We start from the raw sequence: 15518 nt of genomic DNA, 5'->3' as shown, positions 1-15518 counted from the left end.
CAACATACACACACACTCACTACACACAACACACATACTGCACACTCTCTACACACATCTCTCATACAACACACACACTCACTACACACTCTCTCATACAACACACACACACTCACTACACACTCTCTCATACAACACACACACACTCACTACACACTCTCTCATACAACACACACACTCACTACACACTCTCTCATACAACACACACACTCACTACACACTCTCATACAACACACACACTCACTACACACTCTCATACAACACACACCACATACTCTCATACAACACACACACTCACTACAAACTCTCATACAACACACACTCACTACACACTCTCATACAACACACACACCACACACTCTCATACAACACACACACTCACTACAAACTCTCATACAACACACACTCACTACACACTCTCTCATACAACACACACACACTCACTATACACTCTCTCATAAAACACACAAACTCACTACACACTCATACAACTCCCACACTCACTCACTACACACTCTCTCATAAAATACACACACTCACTATACACTCTCATACAACACACACACTCTCTACACACTCTCTCATACAACCCACACACTCACTATATACACTGTCATTCAACACACACACCTCACACACTCTCATAACACACAAACACACACTCTCTTATTCAGCACACACACACCCCACACGCACTCTCAAATAACACAGACTTGCTCTCATACAACACACACACATTCTCATAAAAAACAGACACACTCTCCTACAACACACACTCTCCTACAACACAGAAACAAGTCATGACCCAATAAACATGGTGTTGCGACCCAATATTGGACCCCGAACCGAGGCTTGAAGAACCCTGCATTATAGGAGTCCGGCGTAGAGAAAATGAACAGGGTTTGAGGTGAAGGTTTAGGGAGTCACCACTGTATGTATAAAAGGGCCTTTGTTATTTTGCAACCCAGCAATGTCTGTGTGTTAAAATATGTTTTTCAATACATAGGAACTGGACACAAAACATTTGTAACTGCTGTGAAAGATTTTCTCAATGGAACACTTAAAGGAACATTGTACTCAAAATAATTATATCATCCAAATAAATAAAACCGAATTTAAACGGACAGTCAAGTCCAAAAAACACTTTCATTATTCAGCGAGGGCATGTCATTTTAAACAACTTCCCAATTTACTTTTATCACCAATTTTGCTTTGTTCTCTTGGTATTCTTAGTTGAAAGCTAAACCTAGGAGGTTCATATGCTAATTTCTTAGACCTCTAATCTAAATGCATTTTTTCAGTTTTTCACCACTGGAGGGCATTAGTTCATGCGTGTTATATAGATAACATTGAGCTAATTGGCTAAAATGCAAGTCTGTCAAAAGAACTGAAATAAGGGGCAGTTTGCAGAGGCTTAGATACAAGGTAATTACAGAGTTAAAACGTGTATTAATATAACTGTGTTGGTTATGCAAAACTGGGGAATGGGTAATAAAGGGATTATCTATCTTTTTAAACAACATAAATTCTGGTGTTGACTGTCCTGTATCAGTTGAGTACTTACAACTTATAAAGCCTGATAAGTACAAACGGCTGCTGCAACTGTTAGCCAAACAAAGAAAATACATATCGGCCAATGAGGAAGTATATATGAGCCAATGGGCTTGTACTTCCTGGGAAAAATGTTTAAATAGACACGAAAGTCAAAATGAAAATTTCATAGTTGTAAAAGAGCGTGCAAATGTAAGAGACATTTCCATCTACTTCTATTATCAAACAGATTTCTTTTTTTTTATATCCTTTAGTGAAGAGCATACATAGATAGGCACAGGAGCACTAATACACTACTGGGAGCTAGCTAGTGATTGGTGGATACACACACGTTCCTCTTGCCTATTGGCTCACCAGATGTGTTCAACAAGCACCCAGAACTAACTTTAACTATGTATTTAACCTCTTTGCAGTGGTTATTCACATAGTAATATGCAATAATAAAATACTCTAACCCATTATCCTGTTTACAGGATTTTCTTTTTACACATTTATATCCACTTAATGGGCATTAAACGGCGGAGTACAACTACAGTAGCGGTAATTACTCACTATGATATTGTTTTTCCTTCTGCGCCTGCAGCTGTCTTCACAGTCATTCTATTATTTTAACCCCTTACAATTATCAGTTTAGGGAAGCTCTGTATCTTCACACTGGGCGCCGCCATCTTGGAGCTTATATTTGTTATGCAACTTTTAAACTGTGCAAAAAAAAAAACCCTGAAAAAATGTAACAATTCTGCTCTCTATTTAGTGAGCTAAACTGTAGTGAAAGGTACAGCTGTCAAACAGCCGGCTGCTCCTGTCACAGGATGCAACAATACTGAGCTACAAGATGGTTGCTTCTGTCACAGGATGCAACAATACTGAGCTACAAGATGGTTGTTTCCGTCACAGGATGCAACAATACTGAGCTACAAGATGGTTGCTTCTGTCACAGGATGCAACAATACTGAGCTACAAGATGGTTGTTTCCGTCACAGGATGCAACAATACTGAGCTACAAGATGGCTGCTTCTGTCACAGGATGCAACAATACTGAGCTACAAGATGGCTACTCCTGTCACAGGATGCAACAATACTGAGCTACAAGATGGCTGCTTCTGTCACAAGATGCAACAATACGTGAGCTACAAGATGGCTGCTCCTGTCACAGGATGCAACAATACTGAGCTACAAGATGGTTGTTTCCGTCACAGGATGCAACAATACTGAGCTACAAGATGGCTGCTTCTGTCGCAGGATGCAACAATACTGAGCTACAAGATGGCTGCTCCTGTCACAGGATGCAACAATACTGAGCTACAAGATGGCTGCTTCTGTCACAAGATGCAACAATACTGAGCTACAAGATGGTTGCTTCCGTCACAGGATGCAACAATACTGAGCTACAAGATGGTTGTTTCCGTCACAGGATGCAACAATACTGAGCTACAAGATGGCTGCTTCTGTCACAGGATGCAACAATACTGAGTTGCAAGATGGCTGCTCCTGTCACAGGATGCAACAATACTGAGCTACAAGATGGCTGCTTCTGTCACAAGATGCAACAATACGTGAGCTACAAGATGGCTGCTCCTGTCACAGGATGCAACAATACTGAGCTACAAGATGGCTGCTTCTGTCACAGGATGCAACAATACGTGAGCTACAAGATGGCTGCTTCTGTCACAGGATCCAACGATACGAGTGCTACAAGATGGCAGCTTCTGTCACAGGATGCAGCAATACGTGAGCTACAAGATGGCTGCTTCTGTCACAAGATGCAACAAAACTGAGCTACAAGATGGCTGCTCCTGTCACAAGATGCCACAATACTGAGCTACAAGATGGCTGCTCCTGTCACGGGATGCAACAATACTGAGCTACAAGATGGCTGCTTCTGTCACAGGATGCAACAATACTGAGCTACAAGATGGCTACCTCTGTCGCAAGATGCAACAATGCTGAGCTACAAGATGGCTGCTTCTGTCACAAGATGCAACAAAAAAGTATCCAAAATGCTTCTTTCATCTCTTAAGGACTGCGAGTCCCACCTTGATGATTGACATATCCCACAGTTGTGATATTGTCTGTCTGAAAATTAATGAATAAGTCTCTCTTTAAAAGAGGCCAAGCCTGAAGAGCCCTGAAAATAGCACAGAGTTGTAAAATATTGATTGGTAACCTCGGCTCTTGAGGATTCCAAACTCCTTGTGCTGTCAGAGACCCCCAAACAGCTCCCCAACCTATGAGACTTGCATCTGTTGAAATCACAGTCCAGGAAGGACGAACAAAAGAGGCCCCTTGAATAATCCGACGATGGTTTAACCACCAAGTCAGAGAGAGTTGAAGAAGTCTCATATGAAAACGAGCAAAGGGAATACGGTCCGATGCTGCAGTCATGAGACCTAAAACTTCCATGCACATAGCCACTGAAGGGAATGATCGAGACTGAAGGTTTCGACAGGCAGAAAACCAATTTAATTTGTCTCTTGTCTGTTAAAGACAGAGTCATGGACACTGAATCTATCTGGAAACCTAAAAAGGTGACCCTTGTCTGAGGAATCAAGAAACTCTTTGGTAAATTGATCCTCCAACCATGTCTTTGAAGAAACAACACAAGTTGATTTGTGTGAGATTCTGCTAAATGAAAAGATTGAGCCAGTACCAAGATATCGTTCAAATAAGGAAATACCACAATACCCTGCTCTCTGATTACAGATAGAAGGGCACCTAGAACCTTCGAAGAGATTCTTGGAGCTGTCGCTAGGCTAAATGGAAGAGCCCCAAATTGGTAATGCTTGTCTAGAAAAGAGAATCTCAGAAACCGATAGTGGTCTGGATGAATCGGAATGTGAAGATAAACATCCTGTAAGTCTATTGAGGATAAGTAATGACCTTGCTAAACAAAAGGCAGAATAGTCCTTTATAGTCACCATCTTGAAAGTTGGGACCCTTACAAATTGATTAAAAAACTTCAGATCCAGCACTGGTCTGAATGAATTTTCCTTCTTCGGGACAATGAATAGATTTGAATACCCCTGAAAGCTCCAGATCTGAAACACACCTCAGAAAGGCCTAAGCTTTCACAGGATTTGATGGAACGTGAGAGAGAAAAAATCTCCTCACAGGTCTTATTCTGAAACCTATTCGATAGCCCTGAGAAACAATATTCTGAATCCAAGGATTCTGAATGGAACCTGCCCAAATGTCTTGAACAAATTACAATCTGCCCTCCACCAGTAGAACTGGATTGAGGGCCGCATGTTCATCCAGTCTTGGGGGCTGGCTTTGGCTTCTTATAAGGCTTTGATTTATTCCAACTCGAAGATGGCTTCCAATTGGAGCCAGAGTCCTTAGAGGAAGGAGTGTTTTTTTGTTCTCTATTCTGATGAAAGGAACAAAACCGATTATAAGCTTTAGATTTACCCTTAGACTCTTTATCTTGGGGCAAAAAAACTCCCTTCCCTCCAGTAATAGTGGAAATAATAGAATCCAATTGGGAACCAAATAAATTATTACCCTGGGATGATAGAGATAGCAACCTAGATTTAGATACCATGTCAGCATTCCATGATTTGAGCCATAAAGCTCTTCTAGTTAAAATAGCCAAAGAAATAGATTTGACATCAATCTTGATGATATCAAAAATAGCATCACAGATAAAATGATTAGCATGTTGAAGCAAACGAACAATGCTATGGAATACAGAATCTTTTTCTCGTTGTGCTAAGCTGACCAACCAAAAAGTTGATGCAGACGCAACATCAGCCATAGAAATGGCAGGTCTGAGACTATAGCCAGAATGTAAATAAGCTTTCCTTAGATAAGATTCAATTTTCCTATCTAAAGGATCCTTAAAAGAAGTAGTATCTTCCATAGGAATAGTAGTACGTTTAGCAAGAGTAAACATAGCCCCATCAACCTTAGGGACTTTTTCCCAAAACGCTAATTTAGCCACTGGCAAAGGATACAACTTTTAAACCTTTAAGTAACAAAAGAAGTACCAAGTTTCAACCATTCCTTAGCAAACACATCAGAAGTAGCATCAGGAACAGGAAAAACCTCAGGAGTAGACACATGAGGTTTATAGACAGAATTTAAACATTTACTGGATTTATTATCAAGAGGACCAGACTCCTCAATATCCAAAGTTATCAACACTTCTTTTAACAAGGAACGAATATACTCAATCTTAAAAATATAAGATGATTTATCAGTGTCAATGTCTGAAGTAGGATCTTCTGAGTCAGAGAGATCCTCATCAGAGGTGGATATATCAGTATGTTGTCGGTCATTACAAATTTCATGAGTAGTATGAGAAGTTTTAAAAGACCTTTACGTTTATTTGAAGGCGGAATAGCAGACATAACCTTCTGTATCGCATCAGCAATATAATATTTCATATCAACAGGGATATCATGTACTTTAGATGTTGAAGGAACAGATACTGTACTAGCACTAATAGAAACCTTTTCTGCATGCAAAAGCTTATCATGACAACTGTTACATACTACAGCTGGAGATATAATCTCCACTAGTTTACAACAGATACACTTAGCTTTAGTAGAACTGTGTTCAGGCAGCATGGTTCCTACAGCAGCTTCTGAGACAGGATCAGATTGGGACATCTTGTAAAATGTAAATGAAAAAATAACATTTATACAGAAATAGCTTATTTCCACATATAGCAGTTTCAGGAATGTGAAAAAATGCAAGTGCTAAAATTGACAAAAAAGCAAATAGCATAGCCCTCTGAGCATAAAGAAGGCAAGGAGCATATAGGAAGTGAGGTAAAATAAACTATTTTTTTTGGCGCCAAGTATGATGCACGACGCAAAAGAAAGTTGAAATTTTTTTGGGCGCCAACAAACATCCGGAAATGATGCAACTCGCATCATAAACACAATTTTGTGGAAAACAACCTGGCTTTAATTAAGACGCAGGAAATGATGAACGTGCGTCATTATAGACGCATATTCGCGCCAACAAAAATTCTCGCAACAAAAATGACACAATAAATAACAGCATTTTGTGTCCTCATGAGCCAAATTGCCTGCAAGTTTTTCAAAAGAAAAAACAAGTCAAACTGAAAAAAAAAGACTATACCCCAGGTAAGACAAACTTCCTAAAACATGATTCCCATAATGAAACTGCCAAACTGCAAAGGGAAATACACATAGACCTGACTCATGGCAAATATAAGTAAATACATATATTTAGAACTTTATATTAATACATAAAGCGCCAAACCATAGCTGAGAGTGTCTTAAATAATGATACATACTTACCGAAAGACACCGATCCACATATAGCAGATAGCCAAACCAGTACTGAAAACTAACAGCAGAGGTAATGGTATATAAGAGTACATCGTCAATCTGAAAAGGGGGGTAGGAGATGAATCCCTACGACCGATAACAGAGAACCCTTGAAAAGATTTCCCGCGAGGGAAACCATAAAAAAATCAATAGACGATACTCTCTTCACATCCCTCTGACAAACACTGTACTCTGAGAGGAATTGGGCTTCAGAATGCTTAGAAGTGCTTATCATAGAAGAAGTCATAAAAATCAAGCACAAACTTACTTCACCACCTCCATAGGAGGCAAAGTTTGTAAAACTGAATTGTGGGTGTGGTGAGGGGTGTATTTATAGGCATTTTGAGGTTTGGGAAACTTTGCCCCTCCTCGTAGGATTGTATATCCCATACGTCACTAGTTCATGGACATGAAAAAAATAAGCTAAAAAAAGAAGGCAAAAATCCTTAGTTGGGGTGAATGCTCCGTTTATGGATGTCTCTATTCCGAACATATAGATGCACTTAAAGGGACATGAAACCCAAAATTTTCTTTCATGTTTCAGATAGAGAATACAATTTTAAACAACTTTCCATTTCACTTCTATTATTTAATTTACTTCCTTCTCTTGTTATCCATTGCTGAAAGGTTTATCTAGGTAAGCTCAGGAGCAGCAAAGAACCTAGGTTCTAGCTGCTGATTGGTGGCTGCAGATATAGATACAGATGGTTATTGGCTCACCCATGTGTTCAGTTAGAAACCAGTGGTGCATTGCAGTTCCTTCAAGAAATGATACCAAGATAATGAAACAAATTAGATAATAGAAGTAAATTAGAAAGGTGTTTGAAATTGTATTCTCTATCTGAATCATGAAAGAAAATGTTTGGGATTCATGTCCCTTTAAAAAAATGCTTTTGCACCCTTATTCCCTTCATAAAGATATTAAACCAAATATCTGTTCTGTTACACTGCTGCAATCAATGCAAAGCTATTAATTTGTAAATCAAAGCACAATTGAATTATAAAGTTTTCTTATGGCGTCTTCACCTGCATCGCCATTGTGAAGTGGCTAGTTTTCGTATCTCGAACAATACTGGTGTTCATTGCCGATTGGATCCCCCATCGCCACTGAATATAACCCATTGTGTTCTTGTCTAGATGTCTGGCAACCATAGTCGTGAGTCCAGGGCGGATGCCTCGAGACGAAAATTGTAAGACACAGTTTGTAGTAAAGAAACTAAAAGAAAACACAAACACAACAAATTGTCAGACACATTGCTACAGGGTTAAGATATTCTTTCTTTTCAGTGCATCACGATGTGGTCTAGAAGGTGGCAGCAGAAAGCAAGGCTTACAAGAATTCTGTTGCAAAAAACAGCTTTGCATTTTTAAGATACTAGAGAATTTATACAAATTGAAGCCGTAGGCAGTGAATGTAATGGTGTTGTGAAACATATGGCTATATGCAGGTTATTTTCAACATAAACTGTTCTCTCCTTCCATGCGGAAATGTATTATCTCAGAACGAGCTGGGATTTAGATATTTTGAACTACAAAGCAATAACAGAAACCGGTGATAATACAACACAAAAATAGATAGTAACCTTGTTTCATATAGTTAATAATTATTAGGATCTGCAAATAAATAAACTATTTTTCAAAGTATGAAATTGGATGGCTAAAGGCAGCTCTTAAAGGGAATATAAACATTGCTTGTATTTGGGTGAAATGTGTCATTTGCCCCATGTTCCCTAGAGAGTCTAAAGAGCAAAACAATCTCACCAAATTCTAATTCTGTTAATACTGGAGGTAATTGAAGGTAAATTCAATTATTTTTTTTAAAATCTGTAATATACAGAAATCATTTAAGGAACATTGTTTTTCCAATGATTTGTTATGCAAGAAGCAAAGTCTTAAATGTATGTGAAATAGCTCATTTGGGTTTATTTTTGTATATGAAATAGCAACCCCCCTCATTTACACCACAACCCATTAAAATGAGCTACCCAACAAGATCCAGCACCTGTGTTCCTTATACTCCATGAGTTTGCAAGCTGCTAGTGCCCTGCAGAACAGCCCAAAGTGTAATACAACAGCACCACTATCATGACATGACTAAGGGCATTGCCTGAAACGTTGTCTGATGACTTTGGCTAATAAAGGAGGACTTTTATGATAGTGGTGCCGTTGTATTACATTAATGGGCTACGTATGCATGGGAATCAGATCTTGTCACTTTCTTTACACATGCATGCTTCTTTATCTTATCTCTGATTAGGGTCTGATGATCAAACTTGCCGGGATGGAGAGAAATCACACAAAACCTTTGTTTTGTTTTTTCAACCTATATTGCAATGTATGGGTCTCACTTTCACACCCAGAACTAGGGACAAATTTTAGCTAGAGTGCTGTTTACCTAGCCAATACAGTATAGGTACTGTATTGGCTAGGTAAACAGCACTCTAGCTAAAATTTGCTTTTCTAAAATTATTTGAGGGATCTCTCCTTACTGACGAGACATCTTTGATCATCTCACGAGAGCTGGGAGCTTTAAATCATCAGTCGCTTAGAGAGAACAAACTGTGAGTGTAATTTCTACTGCTGAATATGTTTACATAGCTTTTCTATAACCAAGTATAAAGTAAAGGTGGGGATACGATGGGCAAAAGCAGCAATTTCAAATGCCAAAAAAAAGGAAAACAAGCTATTTGTAACACATTTATTACACTTCAGCAGGTAAACACAATTGGAAACAAATTAATGAGAGGGACATTTTACAGTAGATTGTCTCGTTAAAGCTTAATTGCTGATATATAGCATGGCATCATAAGTAAAGCAATTGCAATCAATGACGCCAAGCAGCAATATGGTGGTAGCCAAAAGTCGCAGTGTCACCAAGTGTTTTGCGTACCACCTGTAGCACTCATGCCATGGGTTTGTCACCCCTGTCTCAATGGCACACTTTGCTGAAAAAGTTCTATCATTAATTCCAGCGGAGGCAAAGACAAGACTGAGATTCCTATGAGGTAGGAGAGGTTTAATAGAGGTCTTGGGATTTGGAAATCTTTGCCTCCTCCTAGTGGTAAGGAAGAGTAATTCCCAGGAGTAATGGGTTATGGACTCTCACCACCTGTATGGAAGAAATTTAGAAATTTTTTTTGCATGGAAAAAAGCTGTTAGACAGTTTCTGTTCCAAAAAGAAAATCTGATCAGCTTTGTTCTCTTTTTTTACTATCAATAATTTAAAGGGATAGAAAGGTCAAATCTGAAATGTGCATGAAATCATTTCAATTTTACAAATAAGCATTTTTGCAATATACTCCTATTAGCAAAATTACTTCTAAAAGCTAGTAATGTTTCAGTAGCATACGCAAATATGCTACATGTGACGAGAGGATCAAGATACAAAAACAATGCCTACTCAGAGAGATAACAGTGGTGTGTATTGTGTTAGTGAAGTCTACTCTAGAATTATTGTTTAAAACGATAGATGATCCCTTTATTACCCATTCCCCAGTTTTGCATAACCAACATGGTTATAGTAATATACTTTTTACCTCTGTGATTATCTTGTATCTAAGCCTCTGCAGACTGCCCCCTTATCTCAGTGCTTGTGACAGACTTGCATATAAGTCATTCAGTGCTGACTCATAAATAACTCCACGTGAGTGAGCATAATGTTATCTACATGGCACACATGAAATTGTACTGTCTAACTGTAAAAAAAAGGTCAAAATGCACTGAGATAAGAAGCAGCCTTCAACGGCTAAGAAATCAGTTTGAGCTTACCTGGGTTTAGCTTTCATAAAAAGAATATAAAGCGGACAAAGCAAATTTGACGATAAAAGTAAATCGGAAAGTTTTTTAAAATTGCATGCCCTATCTGAATCATTAAAGTTTAATTGTGACTATACTGTCCCTTTAAAGGGTCATCAAACCCAACATTTTCTATCATGATTTAGATAGAGCATGCCATTTTGAACAACTTTCTAATTTACTTCTATTTTCAAATTTTCTTTATTTGATTGGTATCTTTTGTTGAAAAGCAGGGATGTAAGTTAAGGAGCGCTATTTGCAGAAATTTTGCCAGAATGTTATCTATTTGAAGAGTAGTAAAGGGCAGCACTATTTCTTTCCACGTAGTGGCTCCAGACACTTACCTAAGCATCTCTTCAACAAAGAACACAACAAGCACAGAGCAAATGTGAGAATAGCAAACATTTCTCTAATATTTAAATGCACCCATGCACATTTCAATTCTGACCTTCCTATCTGTTTAACGCATTTCGCATATCAAAACAACTTGAGCTTGTCTAATTGCATGCATTTTGCATACATTCTGATCATTTTATTCTGCAGATCTCTGAACTAAGGAAAAGAAAGAATGAAAAAGTATTACAAATGAAAGACAATAGGGAATACTATCTAGAAGACTCATTTGTGTGTTAGTACTACACTTATGCAGAAATCTCAATACAGATTGCCATTTGCAGCCTGGTGCTGGAGGGGGGTATCGTCTCAATTTCACAAACATATGCAAAGGATGCAATGCTAAACAGGTTAATAAAAGGTTATAAAACAGAGTATGGAGAGAGATTGTACATATAAATTAGACTACAAGGGCGGGGTAAAGAGGGAGAGATGAGCTGCTTTGCCTAAACACGTATGAAAAATAAAAAAAAATATTGAGATAGAAACAGAGAGGATTTAAAGAAATGGGGAGCCTAGATTTATTAAAGCTCTCTGGATCTTAGAGAGACCATTCTTAACTGACTTCATTAAAGGAAAATTAAAGAGCAAAAATAAAATGCTCAGTGTCGCAGCATTTTACTTTTGGACTATTTAATTATCTACTAATATGTGTTTAACCTCAAGATTTTTCTGGTTATGGTGATGTGAGTGACAATTATATACACAAACAAAACAAACACACTTAAAGGGACCTGAAACCCATGTCATTTTAAACAACTTTCCAATTTACTTCTATTGTCTAATTTGTTTTGTTCTCTTGGTAGTCTTTGTTGAAAAGGATACCTAGGTAGACTCGGGAGCTGCTGACTGGTGGCTGCAAATATATGCCTTACGTTATTGGCTCACCCAATGTGTAAACTAGCTGTCAGTAATGCAAAGCTGCTTCTTCAACAAAGAATACCAAGAAAATGAAGCAAATTAGATAATAGAACTAAATTGTAAAGCTGTTTAAAATAATATTCTCTTTCTGAATCTTTGAAAATAAATAAATTGGGGTTTATGTCCCTTTAAAGAAAGCACATTTATCCAGTAACTCTTAGACCCTTTTAAGCAGACTGAACATAAATTATATTTAATAACTAAAAAGTCCATCTACTGGCAGCCCGGCGGTACTGCAGCTCTTTCACGCTACACAAAGCTGTACAACCCACATAATGCTGATGTTAAACAGTGACCTAAATAACAATGTCTGACTCTGACACTCTTTATGAGGGTCATACCCTTATTTTGGATGGGAAATTATTTACCACTTTTAAGAGCAAACTACCCTTAAAATTAATCTAGTGCGACTCATTTCGGCTGTGTACGAGTGACCTGACTTTCCTCCGTAAATGATCCTAATTATAGGTTTTCAAGCCGTAGTTTAACACAGCTGACAAAGAAAATCTGCTTAGCTGTAAAGGTAGAACATTAAATAACATTGTGGTATTCTGTTAACTCTACAAAGACAATGAATATATATATCTGGCAGCTAATAAATTGCAAGACTGTCAGTGAAGGGGAATTCACACCCACTGGTCTGTATCAACTGGCGTCTATTTAAAGTACTAAGTGTCAAAAGAAAGTACATGCCTTACATTAAAGTCAGAGTCTTAAAATGATTTCAATAAAAAGTTTGGATTTTTAATGAACACTTATGAAATTAAAGGGACATTAGAGGGACATAAATGTGCAAAAATAAAATGCTCGAATGTGTGCAAGCAACAGAGCAATAATTGCTCTATGTATTTAACATCTGCAAAATTGTTAAACACATAGTTAAAGTCGCATCCAGTGCAGCAATGCACTACTGGAAGCTAGCTGTACACATCAGGTGAGCCAACGACAAGAGGCATATGTGTGTAGCCACAGAAGGAACGAAGGCGAGTGGGATGGGCAGGATGGCGAAAGGAAGTCGATTGGGGTCAGGGGGCTGGCAGAAAGAAACAGAGCATGGTGGGAAGGTGGAAGGATAGCGAATGGGTTGGGTGGGTGGTTGGGAGGAAGGATAGAAAATGGGTTGGGTGGGTGGTTGGGAGGAAGGATAGAGAATGGGTTGGGTGGGTGGTTGGGAGGAAGGATAGAGAATGGGTTGGGTGGGTGGTTGGGAAGAAGGATAGAGAATGGGTTGGGTGGGTGGTCGGGAAGAAGGATAGAGAATGGGTTGGGTGGGTGGTCGGGAAGAAGGATAGAGAATGGGTTGGGTGGGTGGTTGGGAGGAAGGAGAAGGGTCGACAGGTGTTAAGGACAAAGAGCAAGTGTGCAGTAGGAAGGAAGGAGAGCATGGTGGGCAGGTGTGCAGTAGGAAGTAGAGCATGGTGGGCAGGTGTGCAGTAGGAAGGAAGGAGAGCATGGTGGGCAGGTGTGCAGTAGGAATAAAAGAGAACGTGGTGGGCAGGTGTGCAGTAGGAAGGAAGGAGAGCATGGTGGGCAGGTGTGCAGTAGGAAGGAAGTAGAGCATGGTGTGCAGTAGGAAGGAAGGAGAGCATGGTGGGCAGGTGGGCAGTAGGAAGGAAGTAGAGCATGGTGGGCAGGTGTGCAGTAGGAAGGAAGGAGAGCGTGGTGGGCAGGTGTGCAGTAGGAAGGAAGAAGAGCATGGTGAGTAGGTGTGCAGTAGGAAGTAGAGCATGGTGGGCAGGTGTGCAGTAGGAAGTAGAGCATGGTGGGCAGGTGTACAGAAGGAAGTAAGGAGAGCATGGTGGGCAGGTGTGCAGTAGGAAGGAAGGAGAGGGTGGTGGGCAGTTGTGCAGTAGGAAGGAAGGAGAGCGTGGTGGGCAGGTGTGCAGTAGGAAGGAAGGAGAGCATGGTGGGCAGGTGTACAGTAGGAAGGAAGGAGAGCATGGTGGGCAGGTGTGCAGTAGGAAGGAAGGAGAGCATGGTGGGCAGGTGTGCAGTAGGAAGGAAGGAAAGCATGGTGGGCAGGTGTGCAGTAGTAAGGAAGGAGAGCATGGTAGGCAGGTGTGCAGTAGGAAGGAAGGAGAGCATGGTGGGCAGGTGTGCAGTAGGAAGAAGAGCACGGTGGGCAGGTGTGCAGTAGGAAGAAGAGCACGGTGGGCAGGTGTGCAGTAGGAAGAAGAGCACGGTGGGCAGGAGTAGGAAGGAAGGAGAGCATGGTGGGCAGGTGTACAGAAGGAAGGAAGGAGAGCATGGTGGGCAGGTGTGCAGTAGGAAGGAAGGAGACCATGGTGGGCAGGTGTGCAGTAGGAAGGAAGGAGAGCATGGTGGGCAGGTGTGCAGTAGGAAGGAAGGAGACCATGGTGGGCAGGTGTGCAGTAGGAAGGAAGGAGAGCATGGTGGGCAGGTGTGCATTAGGAAGGAAGGAGAGCATGGTAGGCAGGTGTGCAGTAGGAAGGAAGGAGAGCATTGTGGGCAGGTGTGCAGTAGGAAGGAAGGAGAGCATGGTGGGCAGGTGTGCAGTAGGAAGGAAGGAAAGCATGGTGGGCAGGTGTGCAGTAGGAAGGAAGGAGAGCATGGTGGGCAGGTGTGCAGTAGGAAGGAAGGAGAGCATGGTGGGCAGGTGTGCAGTAGGAAGAAGAGCGTGGTGGGCAGGTGTGCAGTAGGAAGGAAGGAGAGCATGGTAGGCAGGTGTGCAGTAGGAAGGAAGGAGAGCACGGTGGGCAGGTGTGCAGTAGGAAGGAAGGAGAGCATGGTGGGCAGGTGTGCAGTAGGAAGGAAGGAAAGCATGGTGGGCAGGTGTGCAGTAGTAAGGAAGGAGAGCATGGTAGGCAGGTGTGCAGTAGGAAGGAAGGAGAGCATGGTGGGCAGGTGTACAGTAGGAAGAAGAGCGTGGTGGGCAGGTGTGCAGTAGGAAGAAGAGCACGGTGGGCAGGTGTGCAGTAGGAAGAAGAGCACGGTGGGCAGGAGTAGGAAGGAAGGAGAGCATGGTGGGCAGGTGTACAGAAGGAAGGAAGGAGAGCATGGTGGGCAGGTGTGCAGTAGGAAGGAAGGAGACCATGGTGGGCAGGTGTGCAGTAGGAAGGAAGGAGAGCATGGTGGGCAGGTGTGCATTAGGAAGGAAGGAGAGCATGGTAGGCAGGTGTGCAGTAGGAAGGAAGAAGAGCACGGTGGGCAGGTGTGCAGTAGGAAGGAAGGAGAGCATGGTGGGCAGGTGTGCAGTAGGAAGGAAGGAGAGCATGGTGAGCAGGTGTGCAGAAGGAAGGAAGGAGAGCATGGTGAGAAGGTGTGCAGTAGGAAGGAAGGAGAGCATGGTGGGCAGGTGTGCAGTAGGAAGGAAGGAGAGCATGGTGGGCAGGTGTGCAGTAGGAAGGAAGGAGAGCATGGTGGGCAGGTGGGCAGTAGGAAGGAGAGCATGGTGGGCAGGTGTGCAGTAGGAAGTAGAGCGTGGTGGGCAGGTGTGCAGTAGAAAGGAAGGAGAGCATGGTGAGCAGGTGTGCAGTAGGAAGAAGAGCATGGTGGGCAGGTGTGCAGTAGGAAGGAAGTAGAGCATGGTGGGCA

At 41.2% G+C, this 15518-nt stretch overlaps 1 protein-coding gene across 1 annotated transcript in view; it reads right to left on the bottom strand.

Annotated features, from left to right (window-relative positions):
* Positions 1-15518, bottom strand: part of DNAJC11 (DnaJ heat shock protein family (Hsp40) member C11) — a 524045-nt gene that overhangs the window by 102008 nt on the left and 406519 nt on the right. The window contains exon 8 of the mRNA XM_053690381.1: positions 7881-8070. Within this exon, the coding sequence (XP_053546356.1) occupies positions 7881-8070 (190 nt within the window). The remainder of the gene's footprint in view (positions 1-7880; positions 8071-15518) is intronic.

The sequence above is a fragment of the Bombina bombina genome, chromosome 8, assembly GCF_027579735.1.
Source record: "Bombina bombina isolate aBomBom1 chromosome 8, aBomBom1.pri, whole genome shotgun sequence".
In the NCBI taxonomy this organism is placed as follows: Eukaryota; Metazoa; Chordata; class Amphibia; order Anura; family Bombinatoridae; genus Bombina; species Bombina bombina.
Note: the sequence above shows the minus strand (reverse complement) of the source record. Positions and strands in the feature narration are given on the sequence as shown.